The following is a 14,032-nucleotide window of genomic DNA, read 5'->3' on the forward strand; positions in this document are numbered from 1 at the left end:
ATTAAGGATAATACATAACATAGCCGGTTGCGAATATATTTGTCGGCTTGTACGGTATAGCGATGTGACATCGAGCCTTAATTTTTCAGAAATACTCATGCCCTGCGGGGTATCAATATTAGATGACACAACGCTAAAACCCACGGATTATTGTAGAATAATATTATATAAAAAAGGTATAGAAGGTCATGAAATGAGTACGGTCAAGAGGGAAAATGTCTCCTACTATTGTATTAAGGAATTGAAACGGAATGCTGCAGTGGTAGCAATTTAAGAACTTTGAACCAGTATATATGAGGCGTAGTTGTATTGTTGTAAAGCATGAATTGGTTTTATCAGAGCTTTCGTCTCTCGTCTCCACGATCCCTTGTTTGGTACACAGATCTCGCTCTTGACTCGAATTAGATAGTAAGCACCTGCATACATGTATGTATACAGGATATAATGTATAATCAAATGGATTGATAAACGATTTGAGACAATCGCTGCATGGCTCTGCCTCGGGGAAAAAATACCGAGTTATAGGTAGATATATATATAAATGCCGTGGAGATATCGGGAACTGTTCTGAATTAACAGCATACGTTATACATAATTATTGCACAGATAATATTATTAATTACTATGAATCTAACCAAATCATTACATCCGCCGCCATGAAACGGTCAACGATGTAAAACCTCAACACCTATGCAGAGAGGCAAGCTATGTGCTGCACGCAAGGTATTTGGATATGTGTAAAATCTGTGCGTGTGTACTACAGACTATACATCATTATGCTGTATGCTAGGCGCGTGTAGAATTCATCTATTTCATCGAGTTACCAGCAAATAATAATATTTGTTTTTTTTTCTCTCCAATGACAAATCGGCCATTGAATGACGCAGGTGTATGCACACATGCGACGTAAATAAATAATGTGTTCCACCCGGATCGTTTATAGGTAAAGAGTGGCATAACACCTAAATCTTTCACGATATGTAAATACGCAACTGCTTTCTGTAAATGTCATTATATTATTATGTTTTCAGTTTCGCCTTGACAATGAAAGAATTGTGGTAAATGCCAGTTTTCGTACACAGTTCGCACGCTACGTAGATTTTCAATTTCCATACCTCCTAACTTTCTCTTCGATTCCACGTTCCCTCTCCCCCATTCGATTCTTTCCTGTCATGTTTTGTTTAACTCCTGGTCCCGCTATAAAGTATCGTTGTTAATGATATTCAATTCTGCAGCTCGTTAAAGTAGTTTGGAATATTACGTAGATAGGTGTAATTACCATTTTATTCAATTTTATCTCCAACGAAGATTAACAATTGCAACCAAAACTGATTTATATGATATGTCTTCATACGAATATATTTCCAAGATGTTCCATTGGAGCTCTATGATACATTGACTTCTTAGTATTCTTCAATTAATTGGTGTAAGTATTATACGAGAATCCGTGTGCTGCATAAGTGATGTGAGACACCATATTTTTAATGACTACATTGCAACTAGGGTGTGTCAGGTGGATAGAATGTACCAAAATATCAGTCTCAAACGTAGTGTTACATCAGAGATATCCATATATCCATCACATACATATTATCGAGTATAATGATGGTAATAATCAAGAGTGTTGGCCTGCTGTGGAATAATTCCTATGTACTGTATGAGATTAAAAAAAAAAACGAAACGAATTCGTAGGATTCAATTCAACAAAAGTTTAAAAATTTCTCTATGACCAATGGCGCACGTTATCATGTGTTCATTGAACATGTCCAAGTTACAAATTGACTGAAAGAGCATTAAATGATTTCCAACACCGTCAAACACTGAAAAAGCTGCGTGATTCGATTAGCTTTTCGATTTTTTGTGAAAATATAATATACACGTATTATTCGTGGGGGTGTCACACACGCGTAATAATTATTAATTTGCATTCTCACACCCATTGCTTACCGACGAAGGACCCAATTTTGCAGTAGCTATTTATAGTAATCGTATAAACATACGATTATATACAGTATATATGTATATACTTTTACCATACCCCGGCAAATCAACAAAGAACACCGTACTTACTACTCTCTACTTCTTCCTTTTCGTAATACAGTAAAATTTATACATGTATATGTATGTATGTATGATATACATATATTATGTTTATATATATACATATATTATGTTTATATATATACATATATGTATAAATATACACGTGTATATAAAATCACTCGCAGTTACAGAGTTAGGAGGGGTTTGATTCTGGTAGGTAAGTGCGTAAAGGATTGTGCATCATGATTACGTGGTACCTAGACTTTGCTGTGTGAATAGAAAAAAACCGATGGCGAATAAACAAACAAATTAAAGAATAAAAACAAAAGTATAAAATAAAATAGAAATTATTATTGCGCGCTTACCAGTTTATAATCCTGTACCAATGATATAATAATTATATAAGGTATTGTTATGAAACACCGGAAGAGTGTCGTTTTTCTAACTAATCAAATACATGTGTACATACATAGAAGATATGACATTTTTAAAAAGGAAATAAGAAAATATTGAAATCAATACATAATTATATGAATACACGTTAATATTGTGATAACGCCGATTAACAATACATGTAGTATGATAACCGTGCATTATAGTAATGATAATAACGAGAACAACGACGATAACCATGATGATGATGATGATGATGGTGGTGTTTAGGTTGCACCAATAACTATTCTCACTGATCTACGTATATGTTATTATGGTTGTCATTGCATGGAGTGGTCTTACTGATTACTATTGTTACTCGTTATTATAATTATTATAGTTATTATTATCATTATTGTATTTATTGCTGACAATGATCCCGTCATTGTTGTTATCAATATTATTATTATTATTACTATTATGATTATTAGTACTACAACTACAACTACAACTACAACTACTACTCCTCCTTCTCCTCCTAATACTACTATGACGACTACTATGATTATTACTATTAATGAGCGCGTGTTTTAATTGTATAATTAGTTCGGGAAGTTCAAGATTCAAATGTGATTTTTAAGCCACATAGGTAATTGTAACCCTTTCCACTTGGAAATACAACGGAATAATAATAACAATAATAATGAATAACCGAAACACGCGGAAAAATTAAATATAGCCGCGCAAACCATAGTTCACCATTTATTAATTACACGCTCACTTTTGCTGCAGCACATATTGAACATACACATCTACATTACCTACGCGTGAGTTATAAGCTCGTTAGTGAACATTCGCGTATTGGCTCCTTGATGGTCCTATGCATACATGCACAGACGGAGTACTGAAAAACGGACGCGCACTTATTCCTTGTCATAAAATCAAGATCGATGAAAATTTAAATTAACGGGTTAAATTGCTAGAAATCACGGTACTTGAACGTGGACAGAGTTTTTATTTATTAATTCATATTTTCTTTGTTTTAATTTATTTTTAAACTTTCTTATAAAGGACAATTACTTTACGCGATGTGTGATGCGTGTCTGATGAACGTGATTGTAATAATTTTCTATTACCAATTCGGTGAGTGTGATGTCGGCGCTTACAATTACTATTTTACAAAGAATTCAATGTGCATTTGCGACGCGATCTTCTGCATTAAAGTGTATGAAATATGATATACCTAAATTACATCGTAATTCTGGGTCATATCTGTCATTTTTGGAGATCGTTTCAAACGAGACGACTAAGTTAAACTGATCATAGTTGACTTATCTAACTTGTAACTGGCAATTATAATTCGGTAAAGCGAAAGACATACCTACTTATTTGTTCGAATCGTGGTGCGTTTTATTCATGTAACTAACTTCATTTGAGATGAACGGTTCACTGGACCTCCGAGAAATTGAACCGAAAGCAACGGAATCGAAAGTATTTATTTACAAGGTGTACTTGAATACCATCATTAATTGTGTGCGAATCATATTTAGTATCATCCCTATTTTTCTTACATTACTTTGATCCTACCTTCGATTTTCAATCCTCTCCTTGTTCTTTTCTTCACCTCTTCCTCATTTGCCTTTTACCTCTCCTCTCAAGTAAAAAGAAATGTGTAAAGATAGCAGTGACGTAACTTGTGTAATATTTGTTAATAGCGCATTTATCAACGCATTTTATTTTCCCGTATATAATTACCTATATGGCCGCCCGACGTTACAACTCCTGCAGTATATTTGTCTGTATACACTCATGTCTATTATAGGTATACATATGAACCAATATACATATAAATAGTATAATTTACATACTTATCTAGGGTAGGTATACCTATAACATGAAGTTTTTGCACCGACGCTACCCTCGCGGTGGGCAGCGTGCCATGATCGCAAACGAATTGTGGAGGTTGTGCGCGTCGGCATATGTAACAAGGTTTTACTTCTAAATATGATAAGGAAGGCTATATTTATTTTATAGAAATAAAACCTTAGTGTTTGTGTATTATTTCTAACAAATGTAATAAAATGTTAAATATTACAAATTTTTAAACTTTATTTTGCATGTCATGGAAAGAAAAAAAAAATGTTAGCAATTAGGAGAGAAATGATAATTTAGCTATGTAAGGTACAAATTTATCTAGCGAAGAAAATATTGTATTCAATTGGTATAGTCGCATTTTCAGGCGTAACAAGTCGAATGAATATTTAAACATGTATACATCTGCAGTATCGGAACAATTTTTCCCAAATATATCATAAATTTTTTTTGCTTTATGCTTCCAATCTTTCGGTCAATCGATCATGATCGTGTAGATGACGTTTTTAATTCTGTTGATAATACAAGTCTTCGAACTTTGATATTTTTGCGTAGCTGCAGTCCCGATGCGGTGTGTCTTTTCTTTGGAGAAATTGGTATTTTTTGCTTACGTCAACGTTGAATAGGCCTCACCAACATTTTACGGTTCACCGCAGGCATTTACATATCGTTATATGAAAATTGATGCGTGTTTATCACATGCTTTCAAATACGAACCTATAACTATTGTAAACAAATTAAAAAGGTCATCATCGGGCGGGAATTCTTGCAGTTATTTCGATTATCAATTTACTTTTGTCCGACACAATGCTGTTTTTTTTTTATTGCAATCTTCGATTGTCAATTGATCAGCCCATGTCGCACTATTTCATTGTTATAATGTACATACATTATGCTCTTAATCTGTTTAAATTTTTTCATTCATCTTTTTCAACGACAATACAATACCAATTTGGTATTCATATAATAAAAATGTAATATTCAGGTGCGGAAAATATAGTTCAGATAAATTTTACCGTTTCGTTTCTACTAGTTATATGAAAGAGCGACAAGATTTTTATGCAGCATACTTTATCACACATGTACGTACATGACTGTTGGTATCATATGTAATCGATGTATGTATGTACAGTGAATACACGCATTACGTGATTGTTACACAATTGCTGCGACAAGTCGTCATACTCCTTCATCCCACCGGTATATTTGAAAACGTTTACACAGCAACGGCGACATTATGTATATTCTATGTTGCAACCCGTCATCCATTCTACCCGATAATCGTTGACCTCCCTGTAACGGCGTACGTACACTATTGGTAATAGATAAGCAACATGCTCCCCTCCGATTTCCGTGGTTGGATGGCACGTCTTAAACGCATTATAATAGTCATATAATTACTTGTAAAGAATCAAACGGCCAGCACCGTCGATTGAGTAGAACCACAGTCGGATCAAATCACGATACGGAGAAGAAAGCCACGGAATTATCCAGTGACATGTATGTATCCAGGTATTCCGTGTGTCGCGTAGTTGAATAAAAATCTTTCAAAATTTTTTTTTCCACCTCCTTCGATAATCCGAGATGATCGCGCGCGCGCCTGTGTTTGTATAATGTAAGACGCCGTGTGCGTAATGAAGTTCTTAACTATTAATGGTTTCTGTGTGAGGTAATCTTTTATTCGTTGAGGTATTATTATGTACCGGGTGCTGAACTGCGCTGCATAAATGTAACATGTGCAGTATAATCTGTCGCTTGCTTGCATAATCATGGTCATCGAGATTCGGATGAATTTGAGAGGATATATACGAGACGCATTGAGTACTGACATTTCACAATACTATACAAAATTAATTTCACGGATGCCTAAATGTGTACAGAGTGTGGGAAAAAATGGCTGGGAAACTGGTATGCATTGAAGACTACGAGAGAGAAGCTTTGAAGAGATTGCCGTCGATCGTGCGTGACTACTACAAAAGTGGTGCTGGAGAAGAATTTACCCTTAGGTTGAACGTCGACGCATTTCAAAAGTAAGTCACTGGATTATGTATATCTTTGTCAAAGTACCGATCGTATGTATGAAATGGTGGTAAAATTTCATCCACACTGTACAACGTACACTTGCATTGGTCGTAACTACGCATGATGAAAATTATGATAACACACCGGATGGATTAGGCCATAATTTTTTGGAACGATTATTTGAAGTATGTTGAATAAGAATCGGAGGAAAATTTTATTCTTATTGGGTTTCCCCAGATTCTACATAGTTGATCGAAGCTTCACGAGCCGTGCAACTGATTTCATTTCGCCAATACGGCCACGCGTCTGCATCTTACGTAATATTTTTCTGTAGATGTACATACCTATATTTCAGTAATACATCGCGATTTTCTGCAGGTACCGAATTAAGCCAAGAGTATTGGTGAATGTCGCAAATCGTGATATAAGTACTGTGGTACTGGGACACAAGGTTTCTATGCCTTTGGGGGTTTCACCAACGGCTATGCAACGGATGGCGCATCCAGACGGAGAATGCGCAAACGTCAGGGGTGAGTTTTATTGGTTCAATTTGCAGGTACGGCAGTAATTGATCATTGTATATGCCTTGTGTTTTATCGTCCTGCAACCGTGTCTATGAGTCGTAATTATTATTATGTGCCAATAAGTGCCATCCATTCATTTATTTACATTTAGATACCGCTGACTTCGATAACGAGTGTTGCATTTTTATACGAAAGACGTTGAAAGCTGTCAATTCAAATTGTGCTCACTGCACCGCCATCGGTGCAATTGCTGCAGAAAATGATCAATTTTCAAATCTTATGCAATCAATTTGAGTCTGAAACCTTATTTCTTGATATGGAAATATAATCGGTAATTTTGTATATATCATAATCTTCTTTCATTGTTGATAGAGGTATGCTTGTATAACTCGTTCAATTTAATTTTTCTCATCTCGATGTAAACAAAGCGATCTTATAGGTATAAAAATATTGGTCAGCTCCTCGGTTAAGTTGCTTGAAAGCAAAGGCGCGGAAAATAACGGGTTTTAATTTTTTCGTGACCCTGAACGATATTTATTATACGAAGAAAAGTAATGGGTCTCCAGTAATCTTGAAAGCGTGTCATAAAAACCCGTAACGTAATAGGAAGATAAAAGAAAATGCATCACTATCGGCACAAAACGTAAAATTTTTATTAAATCGTAACATGTAAGAATCTATTGACTCTTTACGACAATCGTGTACATATAAAAATAATTGCAATTACTTTATTGACATAATTTACTCACCAGGATTGAAAGTTAAACTTTCTTATTTAAATATAATGACATACATACGTATTTTTAGGAACACCTAGATGTATAATACGATTTTCCTAAGCTGATTGTAACGCGTTTGGTTTCTAACTCATATTTATCATCCATCCAATTTTTTTTTTTTTTATTTGGTTTATCAAGACTTACAGCTTGAATTCGTTCACTCAAAGAACTTTCTACGTTGTTACATAGTCTCAAAGATAAATCAAATAGCAAGGCACTATTCAAAAACTATCTACATCTTCAACAATATATCGTTTTCACGAGAATTGTGAAGGGTGATATGTTTTTTCTGCGCCTTATTGCACCATATTTCCAACATACCTATATATGTAATAGATACGTAGAAATTTTATGAAATGTCATACATACGTTAACTTACAGTGAAAATTTTACTAATACATACGTACGGAAAACCACTCGTAAGGATACGGGGTTAACTGATTAATAGATATAGTATACATATTATACCCTTGACCCGCGCGAAACTACTGTCAATAAATATTTAGTGAAAAATCAACGATATAGCCGCGCACCTCTGGTACAATTGGGGGTAATTGAGCATGTGTTATATACGTATGTACACATAATTGTGATTGATTAATAAAATTCAAAATCACTTTACATTTAACGATTTCAACGCTAACGCGATGCTTCGTCATCGCGTTATTTGTTGTACTGTTTGGAAATGAAACGATTCGTAAACCAATACAATGTCACGCGAAAAATATGAAGCAATGTTTTGCAGATTAAAAAAGTGTTATCTTTATCTCTTGCATAGAACGTCACGTAGTTGCAAACGTATTCAAAGATTTCACCTGTTTATATATACATATAAACACGCAGGTGGCCTGTATTTATACAGCTCATTGTCAGTATACTAATGTCTATGTTCCATGTATAGCCAACTGCGCATTCCTACATTATCATTTTTACGACAAACCAGTGTGACTATTTTGACACCAAGGTCTATTGTATAGGATTCTCAACTTCGTATCAAACATGAAACTTGTTCATTGTTATCAACGTCAATTGCTTCCTTTAGGACCCGAATTTTCCCAATTGTTCATAGCCTTCATATCGACGGTCTCAATTCGCCACTTTTGGGTCGATGCCGAAGCGTCGCACGTTGTAACTAACACCTTTTTTCTGGCAGGGTCCAGGTCCATGCACCTGTTATTGTACCCGTGGACGAGCCACTGTTTCCCGACGTCGTAACGCCACAATTGATTTCCTTGCTTCCCGTGGCAAGGGTAGAGAGTAACGGGGGCTTTTCCGTCGCCCCGCGAAACGTCCAGACAGTCGGTTTTCCCCTTCGGGCGTATATCTTTGTGCCACGTTAACCGGAACTCCTGTTCACCGGCCAACTTGGCGTTGTCCTTTTTGCAAAAGTCAACGGCAATATCCTCGTCCCGGTGCTTGTTCTTCGAATCGAGGCACAACTCCGGGGCTCCGATGTTCCTTATCTCCCCGTAGGCAAAATCATCAGGTTCGATGGGTGGATAGACGTCGGCGAGGTCAAACGCGACCGTCTCCATGAACCACTTGAACGACTTGCAGCCGAGTTTAGATCTGAGAGCCCGTTGTTCGGTCAAATTCCCGGGATCCAGGGACCGCAGGTGCGGCTTACGGCGGTATATATACTCCGCGTACTCGTCCATCCAAACCTCGGCAACGCGCTTGTAATTCTTTCCCAGAAAGTCACCGCGACCGGGATTCGGAAAGGGTGGAAATTTGCGGTAAATGTGACCTACCCGCGAGCACGGGGCGTCGTACATCCGTCCCCCGCATTGCCAGATCTTGAAGGACAACTCGTATTGTTCGCCGCCCCAAATATCGAGCCCGGTATCGTACCCCCCAAGTTCCCAGAAGAACTTGGCACTCATCGCGAAGAGTCCCCCGGCCATCACGGGGCTCTCGAACGGTTCGGTCGGGTGCTTCGCGCTCTCAGGTAGCAGTGGTAGCCGCTTATAGTAAAGCTCCCAGTCGAAGGCGCCCCGGGCCCCCTCGTCCTGGGCCCGGTACTCGAATGTCTCGAAGGCGATCACGTCTATGAACGGACAGACGCAAACCCTATAGTCGAGGGCGATGGGCTCGAGCAGCGGGGGTAGCCAGTTGACGTTGGCCTCGGTGTGGGAATCGAGGAACACGAGGACCTTGGCCGTCGCGGCCTTGGCACCGGCCAGCCTGCCCCGTATCAGACCCGACCTCGATGGCAGTCTGATAACTTTGACCTTTGGCAGATTTGCGGCCACATATCTGTCCAGTTCACCGGCCAGCTCTGGTTTCGTGCTCGCGTCGTCGACCAATATTATTTCCTGCAAAAGCGAGGCTGGCGAACGATTTATGACGCTCCAGCAGGTTCGCATGAGTGTGCTGAGATGCTCGTTGTGGAACGAGACTATTACCGAGACTGGATCGAGATTCTTTAGGTACTTCTTCGCCTTGCATCCGGCGTTCCGGATGTCCGGGACCGAACGGTTCAACGATATTTTGTCGCTTAGTGCAGCGTTGAATCCGTTCACTTTGTACAGCGATGCCTTCACCACGTCGTCGCTTCCCGATAGAAATGCGGGCAGCCCGTGCTCTCCCAGGCCAACCCTCTTCTTCTCTTGCAATATTTGCTCGTAGTCGTGCCAGTCGATCTTAACGTTCTCTTCGATAACATCCTGCTGCGGAAAAAGTACAAAAAAAAATTCAACATGTTAGGTTCGTACGTATGTTGGGAGGGATTGATAAACGGGAAAAGAGTAGTTCTGATTTGACTTTATATACGCTAATCTTTTTTTACTATCAATTTTTCTGCATCCGGTCTAATTCGGTTCTATATTGCCAGAGTAAACGTAGTCAAACACGAAGGAAGTTTGCATTTATTCATTCTATTACGGTCTCTATACTCAATTTCCAAAATTCATGATGATATGTAAATGTAAGATATCAAGCAAAACTACGAGTTTTTATAAAGTATCTAATTTTAAGCTTGTAAATGAGAATTAGTCTCAATATCATATAATTGATGGATACTTTGTAAGCATTATGAAATTATAACAAGTAATAATGCTCACCATTCCTCGCTCGTTGTCATCGCTTTGGCCGCGAGCTGCGAGTGCAGAACCCCCAATAAGTTCATCGGGATGGGGAAGAAATTCGCGTTTATCACTACCTACAACCCTACGATCGTGAACAAGGTCCTCAAGGGGTAAAGATTCGGTGCGGAACTGTGGATGTCGTACGTATCGGAATACGACGACGGTGAGGAAGATCGTGACTAATGCAAGGAAGAGGAATTTAACCAGACTCACTATGTTGCGTCGCATCGTGTCTCGGACATGTCGTTCGAACCGTTTCTGAACGTTATTTAAATGTTCCAAGATACGACTTGGTGATATAAACTTCCTGTCAGGCGGTCCACGTGTCTCTCCCGTCGCACCCCTCCCCCACCCAGCCACTCGCGCCTCTTCGCGGTCTTACGATATCTTATTACTTCGGCCTATCACTCCGAAAATACTAATCACTATCTCGACAAAGGAACTCCCTGTCGTTGACCTCTTCGTTTTGGTTGTCAATTGCCGGCCGTCACCGACGTACCGCAATTCCGTAACAATCTTATTTCGCTTACACCATATACGCATATATTTAAGAACTGTGCGTCAATTATTCGGCTCAAAACTAGTACCACAGACGCTCAGGCTCGTTTACAGCAAATTTAAAATAAATGTACACTATTGTCGGTCGCATAACCTATAAGAGGCATATTTGGCAGGATCAACGACGTGAGTTTCTTTCTGAACCATGGGCGCACTTTATAATGAAAATACCGCACGCGATGATCGACAAAGGTTGGCCAATCAGCGAGCTGGTTTCTAGTATGCTCGAGCGAAACGCAGCGCTCTGATTGGCCGATATTCGGCATCGCGTGTCGCTTGCAGTTTGACAAAACAATCATACAAAAAAACCCTAGATATCATATGGCCGTGCGGCAAGGGGAAAAACGTAAGGAGAGGTTAGGGAGATGGAAGATGTGTGAAATGTCAACACACAACACTTCGTGCTAGTAATTTTACATGTTTTACTAATTTGAAATGTTTGGTCTATTTTTTTCATGTAGCCGCTGCTGCTGCGGGGACAATATTCATTCTGTCGACTCTATCGACGAGCAGTATAGAAGAAGTTGCAGAGGCAGCTCCGAAAGCAGTAAAATGGTTTCAGCTTTACGTTTACAAAGATCGGAATGTCACTGTTAATCTGGTGCGAAGAGCTGAGGCTGCAGGATTCAAAGCCCTCGTTCTTACGGTCGACACACCAATGTTTGGTGAAAGAAGAGCTGATCGTCGAAACAAATTTTCTCTCCCTAATCATCTAAGGTTATGTGATGATTATTCAGTGAGATTTCTCGTAAAATCAAGCGATAAGTTTGAACAAAATCTATAATTAGCAACCACATATACTTTTCGATCTATATTGGCTGATCTCTTCTGAAAAAGAATGGATGTGATCAGCAATGCACAATTGAAATGTAGGCAAACTTTGTCTTAACTTTTTTCATTTTTAAATTTATTTCAATTTAAATCGCATTGTTGAATATGATATTTTCCTTAGTTTGTTATAAATATATAGCGCCGGAGTTGGTAATCCTATTTCATTAGCTAGATTAGCTCCACACAAGTATTTTGAAACGGCAAAGTATGCACAATAAAAATCTGGAGTACTCAGCAAAATTTTACCAAATCGAGAGATATATCTATATATATTCGGGTCACATTAGTTTTATTTGAGCCTTAACTAATCCCCATTTTGAAAACACATTTTCCTTTTCCAGACTGGCCAATTTCGTAGGAATAAAATCAGATAAAATCAATTCTGCTGACCAAGAATCAGGACTATCTGAGTACAGCTTGAGTCTGTTTGATGCTTCATTATCTTGGGAAGATGTTGACTGGTTAAGAAGGTCAGTTAGTCGACGCATGAATTCGTTATGCTTGCTTCTCAACAGTCAATTATCTCAACTATTTATTGCTGTACTAATGCATACATGTACATACATACCTAATACATTTGACGTGTAAATTATTCATGGACGTTCTTCTTTATTTCTAGCATCACCCATTTGCCAATTGTGTTGAAAGGTGTGCTCACGGCCGAGGATGCAATTCTGGGACTAGAACACGGAGCAAGCGCGATATTGGTTTCTAATCACGGGGCGCGGCAAATCGACGGAGCTCCAGCATCGGTCGGTGTTGATGCTTTTTCTTTAATCACGATTAACGACCAACGAGTTAGCTAATCGATTTCACATTTGCCGCTAACCTCATTAAAAAATGAATAATATAATAACAGTGTTATCGTAATCTTCAACAGATCGAGGCGTTGCCGGAAATTGTAAAAGCTGTGGGAAGCAAAGCCGAGGTGTATTTGGACGGCGGCGTTAGGCAAGGAATCGACGTATTCAAAGCACTCGCACTCGGCGCTAAAATGGTAAATTAAATCGCCAGGACACCGGCTAAAATGCATTTTTAACAAATACATATCATCGCTTCATTCGCGTTGTTTTCAGGTATTCGTCGGTCGTCCCATGTTGTGGGGTCTTACGTGTAACGGCGAAGAAGGGGCGAGTTCCGTACTAGACATACTTAGATCAGAAATCGATAAGGCCTACGCGCTTTCAGGTACGATATCGCAGGGTCCTTTGATTGTAATACTTTGTTCTTTTTTTGCCATCCCATTAATTATATTTATATATAAATTTCAGGTTGCGCAAAGACGAGGGATATAAAACCATCCATGGTTGTTCACGAATCTGTATATAGTCGACTTTAAAAAAAAACTTTACTCATATCCCTGCTATATCCTTCAAGGTGAACAGTACAATTAGCTGTGGCCATGGATCTATATGAAATTCGTGAGACAAAAGGCGTTTCAAAGAAATATACGTAAGTCGAAGGCGTATCTAGTTTAGTACGTCATACAACAATAAGTACTTGATTTTATTGAAATATATTATTAGAAACGATACCTCCTCTGTTTTCATCACTAACCGCAATTCAATAAGTTTTATGCGGTACACATTAATATTTACCTTCTGCTTTATGTATTCCTGCAACGCGTAGTCGTCGCATATAAAATTCGAATAATCAAAGGTAGATCGTGATTTACTCACCCACGCGCATACTAAAGTGAATGATCGGTTGTTGAAACTATATACTTGATTTGACGATGGAAGTTCGAAAACTAAGAAAATCTTTAAAATGCTAAGGGTGCGTTCCGAAACTGGCTAGCAGTGTTAAAAACCCCCTAGGACACAAGCAGAGCTAGTCACGAACTCGGCTGCGCAAAAGTGATAAAATCTTGCTGTCAGCACTAGGAGCTAATTTCGGAATGCATCCTAAGTATTGTGGAAATAGTATTTTTTTTAAACTGAAGCTA

At 38.5% G+C, this 14,032-nt stretch overlaps 2 protein-coding genes and 1 long non-coding RNA gene across 4 annotated transcripts; 1 reads left to right on the forward strand and 2 right to left on the reverse strand.

Moving 5' to 3' along the window:
• Positions 1–4,720: 4,720 nt before the first annotated feature.
• LOC124212366 (uncharacterized) lies at positions 4,721–5,844 on the reverse strand. The gene is made up of 2 exons (XR_006881612.2): positions 5,689–5,844; positions 4,721–5,580 (listed from the first exon to the last, which is right to left on the reverse strand). It is a non-coding gene; the product is annotated as an uncharacterized lncRNA (long non-coding RNA).
• Hao (Hydroxyacid oxidase) lies at positions 5,632–13,621 on the forward strand. The gene is made up of 9 exons (XM_046612289.2): positions 5,632–5,787; positions 6,168–6,317; positions 6,688–6,839; positions 11,718–11,973; positions 12,429–12,557; positions 12,707–12,839; positions 12,968–13,084; positions 13,164–13,275; positions 13,359–13,621. Exons 2-9 carry the CDS (start codon positions 6,181–6,183, stop codon positions 13,424–13,426), a joined length of 1,104 nt encoding a protein of 367 aa, XP_046468245.1. The 5' UTR covers positions 5,632–5,787; positions 6,168–6,180; the 3' UTR covers positions 13,427–13,621.
• On the reverse strand, positions 7,673–11,404 carry LOC124212359 (N-acetylgalactosaminyltransferase 6). 2 transcript variants are annotated; one of them, XM_046612282.2, is made up of 2 exons: positions 10,675–11,404; positions 7,673–10,278 (listed from the first exon to the last, which is right to left on the reverse strand). In XM_046612282.2, exons 1-2 carry the CDS (start codon positions 10,924–10,926, stop codon positions 8,638–8,640), a joined length of 1,893 nt encoding a protein of 630 aa, XP_046468238.1. In that variant the 5' UTR covers positions 10,927–11,404; the 3' UTR covers positions 7,673–8,637. The 2 variants fall into 2 exon arrangements, with proteins under 2 accessions (XP_046468238.1, XP_046468237.1); XM_046612281.2 differs by having other exon boundaries at positions 7,673–10,281.
• Positions 13,622–14,032: the final 411 nt, after the last annotated feature.

The sequence above is a fragment of the Neodiprion pinetum genome, chromosome 2 (genome assembly GCF_021155775.2).
Source record: "Neodiprion pinetum isolate iyNeoPine1 chromosome 2, iyNeoPine1.2, whole genome shotgun sequence".
Classification (NCBI taxonomy): Eukaryota; Metazoa; Arthropoda; class Insecta; order Hymenoptera; family Diprionidae; genus Neodiprion; species Neodiprion pinetum.